General features: G+C 43.8%; 1 protein-coding gene across 4 annotated transcripts in view; it reads right to left on the reverse strand.

Moving 5' to 3' along the window:
- Positions 1-24463, reverse strand: part of LOC137377741 (succinate--CoA ligase [ADP-forming] subunit beta, mitochondrial-like) — a 140190-nt gene that overhangs the window by 63091 nt on the left and 52636 nt on the right. For all 4 annotated transcript variants that reach the window (XR_010976477.1, XR_010976476.1, XM_068047732.1 and 1 more), the window contains exon 5: positions 16286-16414. Coding sequence is in view for 2 of the 4 variants with exons in the window: in XM_068047732.1 (XP_067903833.1) it covers positions 16286-16414 (129 nt within the window). In the remaining 2 variants the exon portion in view is untranslated. The remainder of the gene's footprint in view (positions 1-16285; positions 16415-24463) is intronic.

The following is a 24463-nucleotide window of genomic DNA, read 5'->3' on the forward strand; positions in this document are numbered from 1 at the left end:
TTGGGACACATTTAGCACTATCGAGTCCTGCTCTCATCTGCCAAAATGGCACACTATCCCAGGATCATCCTGGAATGCAGAGACAACCCCAGCTTATTTTCTCTACTACAAACCCTCTTCTTAAACCCCTCTCCTCTGCCGCCTCCACCCTCACCTCCAACAACAAGCACGAGGAGCTCATAAACGACTTTGCCACTAAGATGGAGACCATCCATTCAGCTGCCTCTGCCACTTCCTTCCTTTCCCCAAGCCCACCAAACTAAACTTGCTCTGAGGTTTCCCCCCTACCTTGACCCTGAATCTTGCTGTAGGTTTTCTCCTCTCTCTCCTCATGCCCTCACTAAGCTTATCTTGTCCAGGAGACTCATCACCTGCTCATTCGACACTATTTCCACTAAACTGCTGACCACCCAACTTTCCTTCCTCGCCCCACATTAACTGACATTGTTAACATATCTCTCTCCTCAGATACTGTCTTCATCTCCTTTAAATGTGCCATTATCCCTCTCCTCAAAAAATCCACTCTTCTGTCCTTGCAATCTACTGCACTATCTCCAACCTCACTTTCCTCTCCAAAGTATTCAAATGTACTGTCCACTCTGATATCTGTGCCTACCTTTCCAGCAACTCCATGTTTGAATTCCTGCAATTAGGTTTCCACCCCGCCATAGTACCGAAACTTCTCTTAGCAAAGTCACAAATGACATTCTATGCAACTGTGACTGTGGTAAACTAACCCTCCTCTACCCCGTCTCCGCCACTGTCCAGCTAGGTGGGACTGCATTCTTATCTGTTCCAGTAGTAGTGAGAATCACCTGCAATGGCTTCTCTTCCTGCTCCCTCACTGTTACCTCTGGAGTCCTCCAAGGATCTACCCTTGGTCTCCAATTTCTCAGCTACATGCTGCCCCTTGGTGGCATCATTCGAAAACACATCAGGTTCCACATGTATACTGACGACCTCCAGCTCTACCTCACCACCACCTCTCTTGACACTTCCACTGTCTCTAAAATTGTCAGACTGCTTGTCCAACATCCAGTACTAGATAAGTAGAAATTTCCTCCAAATAAATATTTGGAAGTCAGAATCATTATCTTCAATTCCCGCCACGCACTCTGTTTCCTAATCATTGGCTTCATCTCTCTTCCTGGCAACAGTCTGAGGCCGAACCAGACTGTTTGCAACCTTGGTGTTGTATTTAACCCTGATGAGCTTCCGACTACATAACTGAGCCATTACTAAGACTGCCTACTTCAGCCTCCGTAACATCACCCGACTTCAGCCTTGCCCCAGGTTATCTGGTGCTGAAGCTCTCATCCATGTCTTTGGTACCTCTGGACTTGACTATTCCAATGTACTGCTGACTGCTTTCCATCTTGCACCCGCCAAACGCTTAAGCTCATCCAAAATTCTGCTGCCTGCATCCCAACTTGCACCAAATCCAGTTCACCCATCATCCCTGTGCTTGCTGACCTACATTGGTTCCTGGTTGAGCAATGGTTCAATTTTAAAATTCCCATCCGTGTTTTCAGATCCCTCCATGGCCTCATCTTTCCTTATTCCTGTCACCCCCTCCAGCCTTACAACTTCCGAAATAGCTGTGCTCCTCCAATTCTGGTCTCTAGCACATCCTCAATTTTAATTACCTCATCACTGGCACAAGGATACAAGAATTAGGAGCAAGAGTAGGCCATTCAGCCCTTCGAGCATGCTCTGCCATTTGATAAGATCATGACTGATCTGATAGTGACCTCACCCCCACTTTCCTGTCTGTCCCCCATAACCTTTATTCCCTTGATGATTAAAAATCTATCTAACTCAGCCTTGAATATATTCAATGGCCCAAAATCCACTGCTCTCTGGGGAAGAGAATTCCACAGATTAACGACCCTCAGAGAAAAAATTCCTCCTCATCTGTCTTAAATGGGAGACCCCTCTTTTTAAACTGTGTACCCTAGTTCTAGACACCTCACAAGCGGAAGCAAAGAGATAGCATGGATATTGTAGCATAGTGCTATACCATTGGACAAGAAATCCAGAGGCCTGGACTAATGATCCAGGGACATGAGTTCAAATCTCACCAATTAATTCAATTAATGAAATAAATCTGGAGTACAAAGCTGGTGTCAGTGATAATGATTGTTGTAAAAACCACTAATGTCCTTTAATGAAGGACCATACCCAGTCTGGCATATGTGACTCCAGACCACAGTAATGTGTTTGACTCTTGACTGCCCTTTGAAATTGCCGAGTAAGCCATTCAGTTGTAATCAAGAAGGCAGCTCACCACTACCACCTTCTCGAGTACAATGAGTGATAATGATGTCCTTCAAATCCTGAGAATGAACAAAAAGAATAGATTGGTTAAGAAATAGAACCACTTCAGTGCCAACCAGCTAAAAGCAGTGTTGTAAATATTTACTGTATACTCGTGTACAATTTTCATAGGTGACTCCTTCCCAAACCTGCTGCAGAGTGCCTTCTGTCTACTGAGACCTCGACAGCCTTGTAACATATAGGAGTGCGATTCCAATACAAAGGAAATTCAAAATGTAGTTGTCAAGTTCCAAGCACTGCATCAGTGCCCTGAGAACTGTGCATTGCTCCCTCTATTTCATAAGAACTAACAAAAGCTCTTGAGAAATGTGTAATATTACAATGAAATCAAGTGACTGACAACTGAAGGTTTTTCTGAGAGACGTTTGTACCAGTAGTAAATACCAATTAATGGCTGCTCAGTTACAACAGTTGGGATATTTGATTATAAAGAATATTTGTGTAGTTCACTATGCTAATTGAACAGTTGTTAATTCGAGATTTAAGACAAGTTCACTGCTTTATCAGCACAATACTAGGCTCTGCTGTTCCGTTCAGGCAGGCTTTGCAATACCATGCAATGGACTTTGCCTTTGGCACTTTCTATAAAATATTTATAGCCTTTACTCACAAAGGCAAGCTTATGGGTAAATGAGTTACCTTTTCTCACCCAAGGCAACCTTATAGTTAAATGGGTCAACATGTTGACTTTCTGGACACTGACAAAACCATTACTTTTAATTGGGATCACTGTCTGTATGGATTCTTAATGAAGGGTTTTTGTAGCTCTCTTCCAGATAAGCCCTTATTGTTATGCATTTATGTGAAAAAAAACTATTCTACATGGAACTTATTAAAAATTTTACTTTATTTTACAAACTTCCCATCTTTATTGAATTTCTGAGGCTAGTTACTGAAATGTGAGCCTTCAGCTAGGCTCAGCACAGTTCATCTCCGCTTCACCTTCACCAGCCCCCGCCCCCCCAATCCCCAGCAGTGAAAGCAAGGACCACCAAAGGATGAAGACTGCTGGGACACAAATATGCAGTTTCGGAAATAGTAAACACAAGAACAAGATTTTCGGGGTTTTTTTTTACATTAAATTGCTTTGGCTGCTTACTGAAGTCACTGTAAGGAATTGAGTGATTGGATAAAGGGAATATTTTGCTTGCCAGTGTTAGCATAATTGGACTATTTTTGTGTTCAGCAAACTGAAGAAATGGTATGCTCTCAGCTAGCATAATATGGTCAAACAACACAAAAACATTATGTTAACATCTGTAGCAATTAAAGCAGCCAGAATCGCTGCACAAAGAACAGCCAGGTGCTGCGCAAATGACTACCGGCAACATCTGTGCAGTCGTATTCAGCTGGCCTCAGACACCGGAAACATCAGAGGAATGTATGATGGCATGAAGAGAGCTTTTGGGCCAACCATCAGGAAGATCGCCCCTCTTAGGTCTAAATCAGGGGACACAATCACTGACCAACACAAGCAAATAGACTGCACTACCTAAAACTGTACTCCAGGGAAAAGGTTGTCACTGAGACCGCCCTCAATACAGCCCAGTCTCTGCCTGTCATGGATGAGCTGGACGAATAGCCAACAAAATTGTAACTCAATGATGCCATTTATTCTCGAGCCAGTGGAAAAGCCCCTGGGAAGGACGGCATTTCCCCTGAAATAATCAAAAGTGCCAAGCCTGCTATACTTTCAGCACTCTACGAACTGCTTTGCCTGTGCTGGGATGAGGGAGCAGTACCACAGGACATGCGCGATGCCAATATCATCACCCTCTATAAGAACAAGGGTGACCGTGGTGACTGCAACAACTACCGTGGAATCTCCCTGCTCAGCATAGTGGGGAAAGTCTTCACTCGAGTCGCTTTAAACAGGCTCCAGAAGCTGGCTGAGTGTGTCTACCCTGAGGCACAGTGTGGCTTTCGAGCAGAGGGATCCACCATTGACATGCTGTTCTCCCTTCGCCAGCTACAGGAGAAAAGCAGAGAACAACAGATGCCCCTCTATGTTGTTTTCATTGATCTCACCAAAGCCTTTGACCTTGTCAGCAGACATGGTCTCTTCAGACTACTAGCAAAGATCGGATGTCCACCAAAGCCACTAAGCATCATCACCTCATTCCATGACAATATGAAAGGCACAATTCAACATAGCGGCGTCTCATCAGACCACTTTCCTATCCTGAGTGGCATGAAACAGGGCTGTGTTCTTGCACCTACACTGTTTGGGATCTTCTTCTCCCTGCTGCTCTCTCATGCGTTCAAGTCTTCAGAAGAAGGAATTTTCCTCCACACAAGATCAGATGGCAGGTTGTTCAACCTTGCCCGTCTAAGAGCGAAGACCAAAGTACGGAAAGCCCTCATCAGGGAGCTCCTCTTTGCTGACGATGCTTCTTTAACATCCCACACTGAAAAGTGTCTGCAGAGACTCATCGACAGGATTGCGGCTGCCTGCAACGAATTTGGCCTAACCATCAGCCTCAAGAAAACGAACATCATGGGACAGGATGTCAGAAATGCTCCATCCATCAATATCGGCGACCACGTCTGGAAGTGGTTCAAGAGTTCACCTGGCTCACCAGGCTCAATTATCACCAGTAACCTGTCTCTAGATGCAGAAATCAACAAGCGCATGGGAAAGGCTTCCACTGCTATGTCCAGACTGGCCAAGAGTGTGGGAAAATGGCACACTGACACGGAACACAAAAGTCCGAGTGTATCAAGCCTGTGTCCTCAGTATCTTGCTCTATGGTAGCGAGGCCTGGACAACGTATGTCAACCAAGAGCGACTTTTCAATTCATTCCATCTTTGCTGCCTCCGGAGAATCCTTGGCATCAGGTGGTAGGACTGTATCTCCAACACAGAAGTCCTCGAGGCGGCCAACATCCCCAGCATATCCACCCGACTGAGCCAGCGGCACTTAAAATGGCTTGGCCATGTGAGCCGCATGGAAGATGGCAGGATCCCCAAGGACACATTGTACAGCGAGCTCGTCACTGGTATCAGACCCACTGGTCGTCCATGTCTCCGCTTTAAAGACGTCTGCAAACGCGACATGAAGTCCTGTGACATTGACCACAAGTCGTGGGTGTCAGTTGCCAGTGATCGCCAGAGCTGGCGGACAGCCATAAAGGCGGGGCTAAAGTGTGGCGAGTGGAAGAGACTTAGTAATTGGCAGGTAAAAAGACAGAAGCGCAAGGGGAGAGCCAACTGTGTAACAGCCCCGGCAACCAATTTTATCTGCAGCGCCTGTGGAAGAGTCTGTCACTCTAGAATTGGACTTTATAGCCACTCCAGGCGCTGCTTCACAAACCACTGACCACCTCCAGGCGCTTACCCATTGTCTCTCGAGACAAGGTGGCCAAAGAAGAAGAATGACATTGAATGAAACTATATCAAATTGTGATAGTTAGGAGTCTTTTCTTGCTATCAGTTACGCTTAGTGGATTGATGCATTCAGCACTGTTTAGTCTAATGTTATCTGAAACCAAATACTGTGCATTTTAGCACGCTCACGAAATATCTTTAAATCTTAGTATATAAAAGCAAAATCTGTAAATAAGCTGAGATGTATTTAAATGATATACAGGCAAGCTTAGTTTGTTTAAAGAATATCCTGTGCCGTTTTCAAATATACTGACCCAAAACTGACACTGATCAAAATGAGAGGACTTCAATTTGAGCATTTGCAAATTTGAATTGAAGTGTGAGTTATCTTTTGATAGGGAGGACACCACTTCACAATGGAGCTATATGCTGCCTTCTGCGATATGATTTGAGGTCTGCAGGTGGTTTTCCAGCTACCTGTGTAATACTGAAAAACAGCATTAATCTTTCACAGACAGGTATTGTACAACTATTTGTCTTAATGAAATATCGTTACTCTTGCAGAATACTGATATGTGGAAACACTAACAAATGGAATGGACTTTTTCATGTTTATGATAAATCCCGTATCTCGGCTGGATCCTATACATTTAAACAATTACAGGAGGAATTTTATGCTCTCCCCTACGGTGGGTTTGGAGGCGGGAGAGCATAAAATCAGATGGGATGGCGGTGGTGGGGGGGGGGGGGGGGGGGTGGGGATGGTCCCATCACCATCCCACCTTCGCCAAAATTTAGTCTGGGGCGGGAAGGCCTGTGAACAGCCATCCCACTCCACCGTCAATTAAGGCCCTTAACTGGGTAATTAACCCCGAATTAAGGGCCTCTTCCTGCCGCAGCCGCAATTGCCAGAGCGGCGGACAGTCCTGTTGCTGCATGGAAAGCACGCCACCAAAAACCGTGCGGGCTGCTTCCTGGCTCGGTAGCAGGGGGGGAGGGGAGGGGTGGAGAAATGGGTCATCGTTCAAAGACACAGGGCTTGATCGAGGGACCCAGCATCGGGAAGGGTGGGGCCCGCTGAGAGCCAACCCACTACCCCCGCAAGACCCCTCCCATCCCTGACGCACCTGAGGCCTGGCTCCAGCGACACTCCTTGGCCTCCAGCAGCAACCATCGTTTCTGTGGTGACGCTGCAGCTGCCAGCCTCTGATTGGCCAGCAGCTCTCCATGGGCGGGACCTCTGACGACAGGGTCCTAGATCCAATGGAAGGCCTGCTGCTGGCCACTTAAATGCCTGTTTGGCACTAAATTCAACGGGCCTTGCGGAAAAGAGGCGATGCGGGTATCTCGCCGTCAGTTTCTCCCTATGTCGAGACCCCTGCTGCTGGTATAAAAATCCCCTTTCAAGTTTTATATCTTCCTTAGTCTTTTTGATGAAAAATCAGTATTTTGTCTCTTGGTCTGCTACTTTCCTTGCAACAATTCTTTTGTTTGAAGATGTCATTAGCATATGGCTACTTTGGAATTCCAAATGTGAATTTGATAAATTTACATCAATCAAGTGTGCTCAAAAGATGAAGTAAATTTGATTTTAAAGACAGGTTACAAATAAAATCTCCCAGATGAGCTTGCTAGATCTACCACATACATCAGATTTCAGAAACAGTATCAGTATGGAGATACCTTCCTTTTGCATTAGAAAGCTCAGTACTGCATGAAAATTGCTTTGGTTTCCAATTTATAATCATGACATTCTGAAGATCAGTAGAAATTTTCTAAAAAAAACCATGATGCATGTTAAGCCTTTGTAGATATTCTTGGTTTCTTAGACCTCAAGTAGCTTCTTTGTTCCCGCAACCTTATTGAGTTCCGATAATGTGCTCAGGAAAAGAAACAGAGAACCTTTCTTTAGATTTTGTATTTGATACAGGATCTATGTTATATATTTGCAGGATTTTCCAAATCCTCAAGAAACAGCAAACTATCAGCAAGACCAGACCTTATTATAGGCTCTAACCGCCAAATAAACAGTAATGTATGTGTGTAAGTTTATAGTAAATGTTGGATTACGCTGGTTTCCTTGCAAAAGGAAACTGATGAATGGTTCGCATTGTCTATAATAAACTGCATATATGAAGTTCGGGGGAGGTGGGGTTCACTGGCTAGGCCAGCATTTATGCCCATCCCTAATTGCCCTCGAGAAGGTGGTGGTGAGCTGCCTTCTTGAGCCACTGTAGTCCCTGGCATGTAGGTACACCAACAGTGCTGTTAGGAAGGGAGTTCCAGGATTTTGACCCAGCGACAGTGAGGGAACAGTGATATAGTTCCAAGTCAGGATGGTGGGTGGCTTGGAGGGGAACTTGTAGGTGGTGGTGTTCCCATGCATCTGCTGCCCTTGTTGTTCTAGGTGGTAGTAGTCACAGGTTTGGAAGATGCTGTCGAAGGAGGCTTGGTGAGTTGCTGCAGTGCATCTTGTAGATGGTACACACTGCAGCCACTGTGCATCGGTGGTGGAGGGAGTGAATGTTGAGGGTGGTAGATGGTGTGCCAATCAAGCAGGCTGCTTTGTCCTGGACGGTGTCGAGCTTCTTGAGTGTTGTTGCAGCTGCACCTATCCAGGCAAGTGGAGAGCATTCCATAACACTCCTGACTTGTGCCTTGTAGATGGTGGGCAGGCTTTGGGGAGACAGGAGATGGGTTACCCCCTGCAGAATTCCCAGCCTCTGAACTGCTCTTGTAGCCACAGCATTTATGTGACTGGTCCAGTTCAGTTTCTGGTCAATGGTAACCCCAGTTAAAAGTTGAAAGTGGGGTATTCAGCAACGGTACTGCCATTGAATGTCAAGGGAAGGTGGTTAGATTCTCTCTTGTTTGAGAAGGTCACTGCCTGGCACTTGCGTGGCACGAATGTTACTTGCCACTTATCAATCCAAGCCTGGATGTTGTCCTGGTCTTGCTGCATATGGACATGGGCTGCTTCAGTATCTGAGGAGTCATGAATGGTGCTGACCATTGTTCAATCATCAGCGAACATCCCCACTTCTGACCTTATGATGGAGGGTAGGTCATTGATGAAGCAGCTGAAGATGGTTGGGCCTAGGACACTACCCTGAGGAACTCCTGCAGTGATGTCATGGGACTGAGATGATTGACTTCCAACAACCATCTTCCTTTGTGCTAGGTATGACTCCAACCAACAGAGAGTTTTCCCCCTATTCCCATTGACTCCAGTTTTGCTCCTTGAAGCCATACTCGGTCAATTGCTGCCTTGATGTCAAGTGCAGTCACTCTCACCTCACCTCTGGAGTTCAGCTCTTTTGACCATGTTTGGACCAAGGCTGCAATGAGGTGAGTGGCCCTGGCGGAACCCAAACTGAGCATCAGTGAGCAGGTTACTGCTGAACAAGTGCCGCTTGATAGCACTGTTAACGATACCTTCCATCACTTTGCTGATGATCAGGAGTAGACTATAGGGCGGTAATTAGCCAGGTTGGATTCGTCCTGCCTTTTGTGTACAGGACATACCTGGACAATTTTCCACATTGCCCAATAGATGCCAGTGTTGAAGCTGTACTGGAACAGCTTTGCTAAGGGCGTGGCTAGTTCTGGAGCACAAGTCTTCAGTACTATTGCCGAAATGTTGTCAGGGCCCATAGCCTTACAGTATCCAATGCCTTCAGCCGTTTTTGATATCATGGGTGCATGGGATTGGCTGAAGACTGGCATCTATGATGCTGGGGATCTCAGGAGCAGGCCAAGATGGATCATCCACTCAGCACTTCTGGCTGAAGATGGATGCAAATGCTTCAGCCTCGTCTCTTGCACTGATGTGCTGCGGTCTCCCATCGTTGAGGATGGGAGGTGGAGTATTTGTGGAGCCTCCTCCTGTCAGTTGTTGAATTGTCCACCACCATTCACTATTGAATGTGGCAGGACTGCAGACCTTTGATCTGATCCATTGGTTGTGGGATTGCTTAGCTCTGTCTATTGCTACTTACCAGGCTGACACCTGATTTTTAGGTATGCTTGGTGCTGTTCCTGGCATGCCCTTCTGTACTCTTCATTAAACAGGGTTGATCCCCTGGCTTGATGGTAACGGTAGAGTGCAGAATATGCTGGGCCATGAGATTACAGGTTGTAGATGAACACAATTCTGCTGCTGCTTATGGCTCACAGTACCTCCTGGATGCCCGGTTTTGAGTTGCTAGATCTGTTCGTAATCTATCCAATTTACCACAATGGTAGTGCCACCTAACATGATGGTGGGTACCCTCAGTGTGAAGGCGGGACTTCGGCTCTACAAGGATTGTGCGGTTGTCACTCCTACCAATACTGTCGTCGGCAGATGCATCTGCGACAAGTAGATTGTTGAGGACGAGGTCAAGTAGATTTTGTCCTCTTGTTGGTTCCCTCACCACCTGCTGCAGACCCAGTCTAGCAGTTATGTCCATTAGGACTCAGCCAGCTTGGTCAGTAGTGGTGCTGCCAAGCCACTCTTTCTGATGGACACTGAAGGCTCCCACCCAGAGTACATTTCGTGCCCTTGCTACCCTCAGTGCTTCTTCCAAGTGGTGCTCAACATGGAGAAGCACTGATTCATCAGCCGGTGGGGGGGGGGGGGGGGGTTGTGGTGGTGGTAGGTGGTAATCAGCAGGAGGTTTCTTTGCCCATATTTGACCTGATGCCATGAGACTTCATGGGTTCCTAAGTCAATGTTGAGGACTCCCAGGGCAACTCCCTCCCGCCTGTATACCACTGTGCCGCCACCACTGATGGGTCTGTCCTGCCGGTGGGAGAGGACGTACCTAGAGATGGTAATGGTGGTGTCTGGGACACTGTCTGCAAGGTATGATTCAGTGAGCATGACTATGTCAAGCTATTGCTTGACTAGTCTGTGGGACAGCTCTCCCAATTTTGGCACAAATCTCCAGATGTTCGTAAGGAGGACTTTTCAGGGTCTACCGGGCTGGGTTTGCCGTTGTCATTTCCGGTGCCAAGGTCGATGCCAGGTGGTCTGTCCAGTTTTATTCCACTTCTTAGACTTTGTAGCAGTTTGATACAACTGAGTGGCTTGCTAGGCCATTTCAGAAGGTAGTTAAAAGTCAACCACATTGCTGTGGGTCTGGAATCACACGTAGGCCAGACCAGGTAAGAATGGCAGATTTCCTTCCCTAAAGGACATTAGTGAACCAGGTGGGTTTTTACAACAATTGGCAATGGTTTCACGGTCACCACTAGACTAGCCCTTTTAATTCCAGAATTATTAATTTAATTCAAATTCCACCATCTGCTATGGTGGGATTCTAACCCATGTCCCTACAGCATTAGCCTGGGGCTCTGGTTACTAGTCTAGTGACATTACCACTACACCACCGCCTCCCCCAAGACACTCCTTACCAAGGCTGGGAGTTAACTGGTTTGACCAAATCTCTCTAAACCGACTCAAAGACTACCAAAATACTCAGGCTCATAAATAACCCCCCACCAGTCACCAAGCTCATACATTTGAATAACTGGCAGCTGAATTCAAAAAGGAACTTTCAATAATACACATAACTGAACAATTTACAATATCATACACAGTAGTGTACCTTAAACCTCCAAAACTCAAAGATCCACAGTCCTCGCACCACTTGTGTCAAATTAGGCTGGGGATATGTCCTGAATGCAGCTGGTCTTTTAACTTCTTATAACAACAAAAACAACTTATATTTAGATCGTGCCTTCAATGTCATAAAACATTCCAATGTGCTTCACAGGAGCATTATAAAACAAAGTACACCACCAAGCTACAAAAGCAGATATTCGGTTCGGAGACGAAAAGCTTGCTCAAACAGGTAGGTTTTAAGGAGTGTCTTAAAGGAGGAAAGTGAGGTGGAGAGACAGAGAGATGTAGGGAGGGTATTCCAAAGCTTGGGGCCTAGGCAACTGAGGGCACAGCCACCAGTAATGGAGCGATTAAAATCAGGGATGCAGAAGAGGCCAGAATTGGAGGACTGCATATATCTTGCAGGGTTGTGGGGCTGGAGGAAATTACCAAGGTTGGGAGGGGTAAGGCCATGGAGGGATTTGAAAACAAGGATGATAATTTTAAAATCATGACATTGCTTGACCATGAGCCAATGTAGGTCAGCGAGCTCAGGAGTGATAAGGTAACGGGACTTGGGGCAAGTTAAGACAGGCAGAAGAGTTTTGGATGACCTCAAGGTTACGGAAGGTAGAATGTGGACAACTAGTCAGGTACGCATTGGAATGTTCAAGTTTAGAGGTAACAAAGGCATAAATGAGGGCTTCAGCAGCAGATCAGCTGAGACAGAGGCGAAGTCGGGTGATGTTACAGAGGTGGAAATAGGCGGTCTTAGTGATGGCCAAATATGAGGTCGGAAGCTCATCTCAGAGTCAAATGTGACATCAAGGTTGCGAATGGACTGGCTTAATCTCAGACTATTGCTAGGGAGAGGGATGGAGTCAGTAGCTAGGGAATGGAGTTTGAAGCGGGGACCAAAAACAATGGCTTTAGTCTTCCAAATATTTAATTGGAGGAAACTTCTGCTCATCCAGTACTGGATGTTGGATCAGCAGTCTGAGGAGGAGTTGAGCGAAGTGTTGGTGAGGTACAGCTCAGTGTCGTCAGCATACATGGGAAAACTAATGCTGTGCTTTCGGATGATGTCGCCAACGGGAAGCATGTAAATGAGAAATAGGAGGGTGCCAAGAATAAATCCTTGTGGGACATCAGAGGTAACGGTTGGGGACCTGGAAGAGAAGTCATTATAAGTGATTCTCTGGCTATGATTAAGTAGATAACAATGGAACCAGGTGAGAGCAGGCCCACCCTGCTAGATGACAGTGGAGAGGTATTGGAGGAGGATGGTGTGGTCAACCGTGCGCAGGTTGCAGACAGGTCGAGCAGGACAAGGAGGGAACGTTTACCTCTGCCACAGTCACGTACAATGTCATTCGTGACATTGACAAGAGATGTTTCGGTATTGTGGCGGGGTGGAATCCTGATTGGAGGGATTCAAATATGGAGTACTGGGCAAGATGGGAACGGAGTTGGGAGGCGACAACACGTTCAAGGACATTGGAGAGGAAAAGCAGGTTGGAGATGGGACAGTAGTTTGCAAGGGCAGTGGGGTCAAGGGTTGTTTTTTTTTGAGGAGAGGGATGATGATGGCAGATTTAAAGGGGACACAACACCTGAAGAGAGAGAACCATTTACAATATTGGATAACATGGAGAACAGGAGGTAAAGACCTGCTACCTGACCCGAACCCAACGGGACTTGACGACATGTGTCGTGTCGGGTCGGGTCGCTCTTCCAGGTCCGACTTTTGGGCTCGGGCCGGACACACGCAGTACTACCTTTTGCTGTGCTGGGAGGAAAAGGGAAGTTGAGTAACTAAGCGTCAAAATTTGAAAAGCCTGCCTGAGCTAGGAGTCCGGGACGTCAAGGAGGGAAACGTGCATCCAGATTCCACAGACTCTGAGTCTGCGTAGTGAGCATCTCTATGACGTCATTGTGCTCATGCTGCAACTTCCTTCCATTCCATCCATCCAAAAGTGGTAAGTACAGTGAGTGCACTATGGATGTAAAACGAATGCTGTCAACTGGAGAAAGTGAACATTCCGGTGGTAGGATCGGGCTCAGTTCGGGTCGGGCGCGGGGAAAAAATGGAAGGATTCAGGCCGGGTCAAGCTCAGCTCCGATGTGGTTCTGTCGGGTTTGGGTCGGGTTTTTTTTTCCAGACCCGAGCAGGCCTTTAACAGGAGGGAGAATTGAGTGGTCAGCAGTTTAGTGAGAATAGGATCAAGGGAACAGGAGGTGGGTGTCATTGACAAGGTGAGCTCAGAGAGAGCATGAGGGGAGATAGCAGAGGAACTGGAGAAAGATGCAATTTCAGGGTTAGGGCAAAGAGAGTATTATAGGAAGTTTGGCCAGGTAGTCTAGTGGAAGGTAGGGATGCAGAAGAGCCAGCTGATTGGATGGTCTTGATCTTAGTGACAAAGAAATCCATGAGCTCCTCACACTTAATGTTGGAGGTGAGGGCGAAGGAAACAGGGGAGAGGGGTTTAAGAAGACAATTTGCAGTAGAGAAAAGAAGCTGGCTTTTCTTTGCATTCCAAGATGATCCTGGAATAGGGAGAACAGGAGCAGGACCCAATAGTGTTTTAAGTGGTCCAGCCAGATCTGGCAGTGGATAGCTAAACCAGTTGTCCGCCATATCCTTTCATGTCTGCGTCTCTTGGACTTAAGGGAGCGGAGAGGAAGCCCATATATGGGAAACAGCCAAGGTGACAGAGATTATTCTTATGTATTATAATCATTAAAAGGAACTATCAAGAAAACTAGACAAAAATGCTTAATTCTATCATATCTCATCAATAATTTGGACTCAAAAACAGGTCTTCAATCAGAGAATAATGTCAAGAAGAAACAGTAAAGGTTTCTGAAGCCAACCTATTTGCTGGCAATTCTTTTGATTCCTGGAAGGACGATGCTGTAATGCAGTTGTAAAGAAACACTGAAGGAACTACAAAAAGACAGGCCAATTTCTTACAATCCTGTGTTTACTGAATATAAATTTAACTATTTCAACTCGTGTCGCTCTGTTTGACAATTCATAAGTGCTCACATTTTAAAGTAAAAGTTTATTTGTTGTTGAGTGGAGCTTGTTTTCACATTGAAATGCCCTTCAATTTCTCATGATTTCCAATTTCATTTCACTAATGCTACCTGGGTCATTCAATTGTCTCTAGAAAGCTTTTGATAACATTTAAAATAATAAAATATTTTGGAATGTGCTGGCACAAAATATCAAATTTACTTCATCTCACACATGGCTTTAAAGAAAGTAATAACTAAATATCTGTTACAATTATTTATATTAACACAGCTGTGCTAATTTCTGTTAATCTTTTTTGTTTATGGCAAATGCTGATAAGGATACTGATCTGAATCAATTACTGCAGGCAACTATAATGGAGCTGAATTAATATTAGTAGCTGTAAACGCGGAATGATTCGGGATCAATTGCACTCCTTAATTCCGCTCACTAAAAGTGCAGATCCAAACAGAATTTTCAAGCCAATACCTCCCAAAAGTAGTGCTTTTTGATACTTAAATAATACATTAAATCAACCAATTAAAATTAAATTGTTTCACTGATGTCATTTAGGGAAGGAAATCTGCTGTCCTTACCTGGTCTGGCCTACATATGACTCCAGACCCACAACAATGTGGTTGACTCTTAAAACGCCTTCTGAAATGGCCTCGTAAGCCATTCAGTTCATGGGCAAATTCGGGATGGACAATAAATGCTGGCTGAGCGAGTGATGCCCACATCCCCACCAAAAACTAATTTAAAAAAAATTGACAAAGGAACTGGGCTTTGCAGTGGCCTTCCACTGCTGAAGAAATGAGTTCAAATCTAGCCTAGACTGATACGATCCTTATAGCCAGCAGACAAAAGAGACTTTCACCCTCTATGAAAGGAGTTCCAGCAACATCAGCCTACAGTACAAAACCTCCCTTAACTCTGCATCAAGTGGGCTATGTCACTCAGCTAGCCAAACGTGTGAATTGGCTAACAAATGTCTAAAATAGCATGCTGGACCATAGAGGATACTCTTCCAGCATTAAGGTTGAGACCAATTGTCAGCGTACAGCAGGAGCAGAGCTTTCCTCAACATTTTTACTGTGTTCTCCATGACCGCTTTATGCCGACGGAGCATTCTATCCTTCAGCTTAATAGGAAGCAAAAAAGGAAAATTGAAAAAGCTGATGGAGCAACAAAAATTCCATATGAATTATAACTCAAATAAAACTTATTTTCTAAAGGAAAAGGGTCATGATGTTGAGAGGAAGTACAAAGCTCAACGTATAGTAGTCCTGGGAACAATGTACATTAAGATTAAAACTAAAGCATTAACGGGAAGTTTTATTTATTTATTTTATTTCGAGACACAGCACTGAAACAGGTCCTTCGGCCCACCGAGTCTGTGCAGACCATCAACCACCCATTTATACTAATCCCATATTCCTACCACATCCCCACCTGTCCCTATATTCTCCTACCACCTAGGAGAAAACCCACGCGGTCACAGGGAGAACTTGCAAACTCCACACAGGCACTACCCAGAATTGAACCCGGGTCGCTGGAGCTGTGAGGCTGTGGTGCTAACCACTGCTCCACTGTGCTGCCCCTGTTTCTTGTTTACGACTTTTATTTTCTTCTTTGATTTGTTGAAACTTTCTGAAATACAAATTTATTATAGACAGTCTACCTGTCATCCCCCACAGAGACTCATCAATCCACTTTATTTTTAAATTTCTCTTTCTCCAATGTTCTTTTGCTGGAGATTGAAACAAATAAAGGCTGTGTAGGAAACAAGCAAAAGAATATATCTGCATTTTTAATTATTTATAACTAAATTCATTTCAGAATGCTTGCATTCTGACCATAATCATTTTAAAAGTATGAAAGCATAGTTTGCGTAATTAAATCTCCCACCATTTTGAGACGAAGATTCTCTGGAATCAAAATCAAATGACGTTACTTCAATGAGTAGTCAAAACGCTTACTATTTCATCCCTTTATCAAAGTTAAGTAGCAGTACCTTGACAGCCTGCTGTCTTTTGATTCCCTCCATAATGTCCACTGGTTCCTTGATAATGGCATCGGGGGTCTCTGCTGCCACATCTTCAATGTTCACCCCTCCATGACTGCTACCAATAAGAATGGGACCCTTCAAGAAAGACATGCAGGATATATTAGCAAACACATCACACAAACCAGAGCGCTGATTTAAAAAAAATAAGCAGAGATAATTACCTTTCAGGTCCTGTAGTTAAATGCATAGCACGGTGTGACACTAAGTCATTCTGATTGGAAAGGCTTTTTGTTTGGGGTGGGGCGGGAGTGGAAGGGGGGCTTGGGGGAAAGGAGAAAATGAGGGGGAAAATATCCACCAAGGACCCCCAGTCCACATCACTATCTAGCCATACTTCCTGGAAGTACGTATATGTGGATTACATGTGAGGACAGGCAAAGCTGTGATGGTCCCGACAACATTCAGCACCAAAGCTCATTTGGGTGAGGTACCGGAAGGGTCTTAGGACCAATGTAACGGCATCCCTAGCAAGAATTAAACTCTTTGGTAACGCTTCCTCCCACCTCCAAAAACAAACAGGATGAACTTTAGTTTCCCTGATGGGTTAGCTGGTAAAGGCATTATCAGGTTGGTACTAAGACAGACCATAACGTTCCAAGTTTGATTCAATGATCCATTATGAGCTAGCTGTTCTGAGTCAGGGCCACGATGCTGTAATCAATTCCAATGCTCCTGGGCTACAGAAGGGAAAAATCAGTCAGGGTACTTGCTACTAATCGCTGACATATGAGCCCTGCTGGAAAGTGCTTATGTGCAAACTTTGAGTGAATGAAGGATCATGCCGAGCTTTGATGTCCTTCATAGTAAAATTAATTCTGATGGAAGATCATCGACGTAACCATTAACGCCGTTTCTCTCTCCACAGATGCGGCCAGACCTGAGCATTTAAAGCATTTTCTGCTTTTATTTCAGAATTCCAGCTTCTGCAGTACTTTGCTTTTGCATCTAACAAGCTACTGGGTCATCACTGACTAATTACAAACCTAACTTATAGCCCTTGGCAAATTGGTCCAAAATAAATGAAATAATGAATTCACATGATAGAATGAATTACTTTGGTCAAATAACAATACAAGTGAGAAAAAGGGCTCTTACTTCTTAAAATCAAGTGCATTAAAAACCATACTTTTAACACTCGAAATCACTCTAATAACCACAATCTCTAAACTCAGGGTCTGGTATGGACCTCACTCTACCATTACCATCAAGCCAGGGGACAAAGCCTGGTTCAATGAGGAGTGTAGGAGAGCATGCCAGGACCAGTACTAGGCATACCTAACAATGAGCTGCCAAACTGGTGAAGCTACAAGACACAACTATATGCATGCTAAACATTGACAGCAGCATGCTATAGACATAACTGAGCGATCCAATAACCAACGCATCAGATCAAAGCTCTGTAGTCCCGCCACATTCAGTCGTGAATGTTAGTGGACAAATAAAAAAACTAATGGAAGGAGACGCCTCCAAAAACATTCCCATCCTCAATGATGGGGAGTCCAGCACATCATTTGCAACTGTCTTCAGCCAGAAGTGCTGAGTGGATGATCCAACAAGGCAGCATTTTACTGAATGTGGCAGTCAGGAGCCCTAGCAAAACTGAAGTCAATCTCCACTGGTGGAGCTCATAACTAGCACAAAGGAAAATGGTTGTGGTTGTTGGTGGCCAATCATCTCAACCCCAGGGCATCGATGTAGGATTTCCTCAAGGTAGTGTCCCAGGCCCAACTAGCTTCAGCTGCTTCATCAATGACCTTCCCTCCAACACTCTGGAGTTTAGAAGAATGAGAGGTGATCTCACTGAAACTTAAAAGATTCTTAAGGGACTTGACAGAGTAGACACTGAGAGATTGGTTCCCCTGGCTGAATCCAGAACATGGGGCACAGCCTCAGGATAAGGGGTTGATCATTTACAACTGGGATGAGGAGAAATTTCTCCATTCAGAGGCTTGTGAATCTTTGGAACTGTCTACCCCAGAAGGTTTTGGATGCTCCATCTTGAGTGTATTCAAGACTGAGATCTGTAAGGAACAGAAGTCCTTTTTTAACACAATTTTCAAACTGGACATTCAACCAAAACAGTGTTGATGGGGGAAAAACGTATTTTAACATAGTAACCCGTTGGGCTTTTGAAAAGCAGCCAAGTCAGATGGTGCTATTAAGAAGCAACATGAGACATCTGTGTAAACAAGGCCTTGACAAGGTTACGCAGAACTCAATGGGGCTCATCAATAAGCAATCCTTATCAGAAAGTTTGCCAGCTAGACAGCTGAGATTTCATCTATCCAACCAATCTACAAATGTAATTTACTGAAAGGACGTTTAAGTAAGATCATGCAGGCTTTAATTTTAAGTTTCAAACAAAAACAAGACATATTACTGGTTATCATGATCTAAGGCGATCATTGATAGGCCAGTGAGGCCTGGGCGATGTAACATCCTGTCTGCCATTGAAAGAAAAAGATATAAAAGCAGTAAAGATAACTTAGTGACTGCAGTCAACAAGGAGGCAACATAATCGATTGTGGAAGGAGGGTTGCTGTCAACAAGGCAGAACCCCACCAATCGTCGGAAGGAGGTGCAATCGACAGGAGCTGACCACCTCGGCGTGACTGTATAACCATTTTCTTAGAGCATATCTGAGCATTGTATTGCTTGAGCATCCTTATTGCTAAGGTAGAATAAGAAGAGCAATGTACACCAAGAAGGGCACTGTACTGTCATTTAAATCTAAAAGTCTTTTTTTCTTTCCCTTCTTTTCCCTTTAATAAACAACCTTATTTAACTGAAGGGCTTTTGAGTGATTCATTAATTATTGCTCCTTGTAATTCACGGGTCAAAACGAACGACAAGCCTGAGAATAAGATGGAACAGCTTACAGATCGATAGATTTTTGATCTCTCAGGAAATCAAGGGATATGGGGAGCAGGCAGGAAAGTGGAGTTGAGGTAGATGATCAGCCATGATGGTATTGAATGGTGGAGTAAGTTTGACGGGCTGAATAGTCCACTCCTGCTCCAATTTCTGCTGTTCTTATATTGATATTTATCCTCCACACAAACAGGAATCCTAATCCATGTGCCAGCCCTGTTCCCAAATGCTTTTATTAGCCCTTTCCTTCGACCATCTATCTGATCTATTCTAATTGTTGGCACGGTCTTTACGTCAATCACGAACTCCATTGGTACACTGCACAGTCTCACAACCCAGTCTAAAAACAGGTTCTCATGTTCTCTGTCCTAAATTTCTTGTATTAAGCCCTATGTCCATGCCCCTCATTCATATCTCAACACTAGAAAAAATTCAGTTTTTTAATACTCTATCCCATCATAATTTTAAAGAACTCTATCAAACTACCTCTTAAACTTCTCTGCTGTAATTAAAAGCATCCTTTTTTAAAAATGTCTTTCTTCCTATTTCCTCACATCAGGCGGTATTACAGTGAATCCGTGGTGTACCTACTTTACTGTGTTATAGTCAGGTGAGGAGGGGTTGAAGGGCTTCCCTCTTTTCCCTCTCCTTGTTAGACCACAACAGGTTTAATTCTTTCTTAAAGTGGATATACTGGCCAACTCAGTAGGTGTTTTATTACTTACTTGCTATGATCATAACCAGAATCAATCAGACAGGTGTTCTTGAGTTAACAAAGAAAGAGGTTAACTTTATTGTACCTAAACCGAACTAATAAAAATGATAAACAACCTGTAACTTTCACTCTTGCACACTCTGGAGGTTTACACACACAAATAGGTTACAGATTGGGGAAAGGCAGATTGGTTGAGTTAGAGTCCATAAAAAAGGGTGTACAATCTGTGGGGTTTGGTGATTCGGCTGGCTTCTAGCTGAATTCAGTGGTCCTGAGGCTTTTAGTTTGCAGAAATAGATGACTGGTTTGGTGGATTTCTTGGCGATAGCGATGCGGATGATTTCCTCCAACATAAAGGTGGTCAGTCAACAAGCAGGTTTTGAAAGCTTTCAAGCTGGAATGGGGAGAGAGAGAGAGGGAACCCAATCTAGGTCTGTTCATGTCTGAGTCCAGTTGCTTCTCCTCTGCTGCAGAGAAAACACCAGCTTAAAACCACAGATGGGGAGGGGCTTGTCACATGACAGTCACTCAGTGATTCAAACATAGCAGTTAGCAGTATTTCTCTGCTTGCTGAAAGAACATGTAGTTCCTTTAAACTTCCTTGGTCTTGGTTCTTGCTGGGAAATGCAGCCATTTTGTCTCCCTCCTCACAGTCCTTTGCAATGTAGGATACAGTGTTGTAAACTAGGTGATCATCTTAAGCTAGCAGCGGTCATCCTTTGTAAATTTCTTCAAAAAAATGTCTGATCTCCAGTCAGTGGACCAAAGAAAATTATCAGTCAGCAAAACACACTGGCGTAACAACTGCCTTAGCATTCTTTCTGTGGTATTGAACCTAAAACTGCACAGGGTACTCCAACTGTGGTTTTATGAAGGTTTTATTACAGATTCGCCACTAAATCTCAACTTTTATATTCTAAACCTTTTGCCATAAAATCCAGCACTTGATTAGCTTTTTTATGGCTTTATCCATCTGAGCTGGTTGGTTTTGAGGTCTTATGAACCTGAATCTCTAAAGGTGAAAGATTAAGAAAGCTTAAGTATTTAATCTGACAGGAGTAAACTTGTAAAGTGTACCATACGGTTACCAACTCAAGTCACAATGTGGGATTGAAGGAAAGGAGGACAGGATGCATTCAACACCCTTTGATAAATATTACATAAATATAGGTTTATAGCTCATAGCATTATTGCAACATGAAGAATAAACACTTGGGCAGGGCACCAGAGGGCTGACAGCTAAGAATTGGGGAGGATAAAATTTAACTGGATCAGATTTTGCAATCAGAGGTGAAGGGGGCGGCCTCATCACTAGCCTCAAAGGAAGTTAGCCACAAAGATTTAGTGGACTCTAGAACATAGATTTCCTCTATTTTGACATCACTTTGAATCTGGCACCATTTATAGGGTATCTGTGAGGTCCTGCAACAGAACAAGCTAGCTAATCAGCCAATCAGATTAAAGAATTCTCTCATACAGCAAAGCAGGAAATAAAAAGCAAGGAATATCAGAAAGCTAAATGAAGATCGTCATGAACATGCTCCCATTGTTAATATTTTTTGAGAACTTGTTTTCAAAAGACTGGAAATACCTAAAGAGATGCTGGACTTGTTTTTTTTTAAGGGTCACTGGAAGGACACTTGGAACTTTGTTTAAAAGCAAACACTTACTGGAAGTCGCATGTCTTAAGCCAAGTAAACAGTAGGAGCCACTCCTGATTGTTGGAGTTGTTTACAAAGAAGTGACATGTCTAGATTTATGGTGGTCAGCAGTTGGTTTCATTTTGAGTTGTTTGAACTGACAGTTGGGGTGTAAGCCTGCTAAGAGAGAGGGAACCAGCTCATCCTGTTCCACCTCCTTGAGAAACTCTGAGAATCCAGCATGAGAACTGGAGAAACTGATGCAGCATTTCTCCCGAAGAAGCTTCTGCAAGACTTTCTCTTGACATCTCCTGAATGAACTGCTTCTGAAAAGATCCCAGTGACAACCACGTGTCTAGTGACATCCGTCTATGTGTATCCAGACGCCAGACCAACTGGGACATTCCATATCTTATCCTTTTACTTCAAGAATTAACAAGTATTTAGCCAAAGTACTCTTTGCTTTTTTGTAAAGTTGATCGCAGCAGAGAAAGCTTCTTTATCCAGTCAGGGTGGGGGTGTGTGTGTGTGTGTGTGGTTGGGGGGGGGGGGGGGGGGGGGTGGGGTGTTATTTAGAAGGGAACATATTTATACTTTCATATTTCAACCTGTGTGTTAATAAGCTTTGCATCCTTATTGAATGAGTCTTGTTTTATAATAAATTAATAATTTTGTTCTTCATTGAAGAAACCTGTTTGGTGGATTTTTATTCTGAAACTAAAATAGATCAAGTATATAACTGGCCATATCGGTAACTGGGTAAAATATTTAAATATATGCTGTGATCCATGGAGAAGTGAACTAGAGAAAAACAGTGCACTCCTCCATCCTCGGTCGTAACAATTAGAATATACAAAGCGGATCAAGGGAGAAGCTGAAATATCAATTAAACTTTGAAAAATATTTTTAAATCGGCAATTTTTACATATTCGGAGGGAATGAGACTCAACACTTGTAAAACCAATTTGTCAGTGTCAGAGAGGTTGTTCAGTAGCAATTATGATGTAGTACACTGTTAAAAACTCAGTTACTCCTAATTCAACAAGAGTTAACATTTTCATCAGTTTTTACAGTGAATAGTGCGCAAAAGTTGAAGCTGATGTAAAATTATGGATTCTGCGTTGATTTCATCTGTGAAGGCTGCAACAGTACACCCTGTAGAGGGACAGGGTTCACAGCAACTTCCAGATTTCTGCATTTAACTAAACATGTTGCTATGGTCAAGTGAGGAGGGGTCGAAGGACTTCCCTCTTTTCCATCTCCTTGTATGTCCACAACAGGTTTAATTCTTTCTTAAAGTGGATATACTGACCAACTCAGTAGGTATTTGATTACTTACTTGCTATGATCGTAACCAGAACCAATTGGACAGGTTTTCTTGATTTGACAAAGAAAGAGGTTAACTTTATTGTACCTAAACCAAACTAATAAAATAATAAACAATGCACCGACTTTCATTCTCACTCACACTAGAACTTTACACACACACAAATCAGTTACAGAGTGGGGAAAGGTAGATTGGCTAAGTTAGAGTCCATAAAAACATATACAGTCTGTGGAGTTTGGTGATTCAGCTGGCTTCTAGCTGAATTCAGTGGTCCTGAGGCTTGTAGTTTGAAGAGGTAGATGACTGGTTCAGTGAGTCTCTTGGAGATAGTGATGCAGATGATTTCCACCAACGGTGTTTCTGATTGTAGCCAGAGTATGCAAAGGTGGTCAACAGGCAGGATTTGAAAGCTTTCAAGCTGGAATGGGGGCGGGGGGGGGGGAAGAAAGTGAGACAAAGAAAGAGAGAGGAGAGAGAGAGAGATATGAGAGAGAGAGCCCCCCGCCCCCAACCTAGGGTCTGCTCATGGCAGAGTCCAGTAGCTTCTCCTCTGCTGTAAAGTAAACACTGGCTTAAAACCACAGATGGCGAGGGGCTTGTCACATGACAGTCACTCAGTGATTCAAACATAACATTTAGCAGTATTATTTCTTCTTGCTAAAAGAGAACAAACAGTTCTCTTCAACTTCCTGGGTCTTGGTTCTTGCTGGGATATTAGCAGACATTTCGTCTCCCGCTTCACAGTCCTTTGCAATGAAGGTACAGTGTAGCAAACCAGGTGATCATCTTAAACTGAAAGGATGACTTTGCTGACAGCTTGTCTTTTAAAAAATGTCTTTAAAAAAAAATTTCAGACCTCCAGTCCGTGGACCAAAGAAAAGTATCATTCAACAAAACACACTGGTGTAACAATATGTAGACGCCAGAAGTTGCCGTCAGTTTGACAGAGTTATGACAGTGAGCGCTGTCCTTACAACCACATATTCTGATCCATTATTACATGAATTTGTAAAACTACTAACTCAAAATATATTGAGGCAACTCCCTAGTACATTGTTGAGAGATTTTGTTCCGTTCAATCTCCATGTCCATGACCTGAACTAAGGCTGTCTTGAAAATCTTAACTGAAGCACCCAATGACTGTAAATGTTTACTGCATAGACGTTTTGGAAATCACTGCGTGAATGTACTTTGCTATATTTATAGCATCAAAGCAGTGCTAAAATTGATGGAATAGCAACTCAAGTCAATACTGCAAAACTTAGAATCTCCTAGAAGACGCGCGATATATCTCACTTTGATGTTGCAGTGTCTCCAGTGAACATATGAAGCCAACAGAATGCTTTGAAACTGATCTACTTGCCAGTTTGTCAGACACTAACTCTCACCCGACTCCCCCACCCCCCAAACCTTGGCTCATATACTTGTGCTATTAAGTAAATGTCAGTATGCATAGCAGGGTGAAGCAGGCTATAAGCACTGGACACTCAGGCTTGATAAATACTTTGGCATGCATAGTCGTGCTGAGATTTGGAGAAAACTGAGAAAATATAATCTACTGCATCACTTGT

This window comes from Heterodontus francisci, chromosome 15, assembly GCF_036365525.1.
Source record: "Heterodontus francisci isolate sHetFra1 chromosome 15, sHetFra1.hap1, whole genome shotgun sequence".
Lineage (NCBI taxonomy): Eukaryota > Metazoa > Chordata > Chondrichthyes > Heterodontiformes > Heterodontidae > Heterodontus > Heterodontus francisci.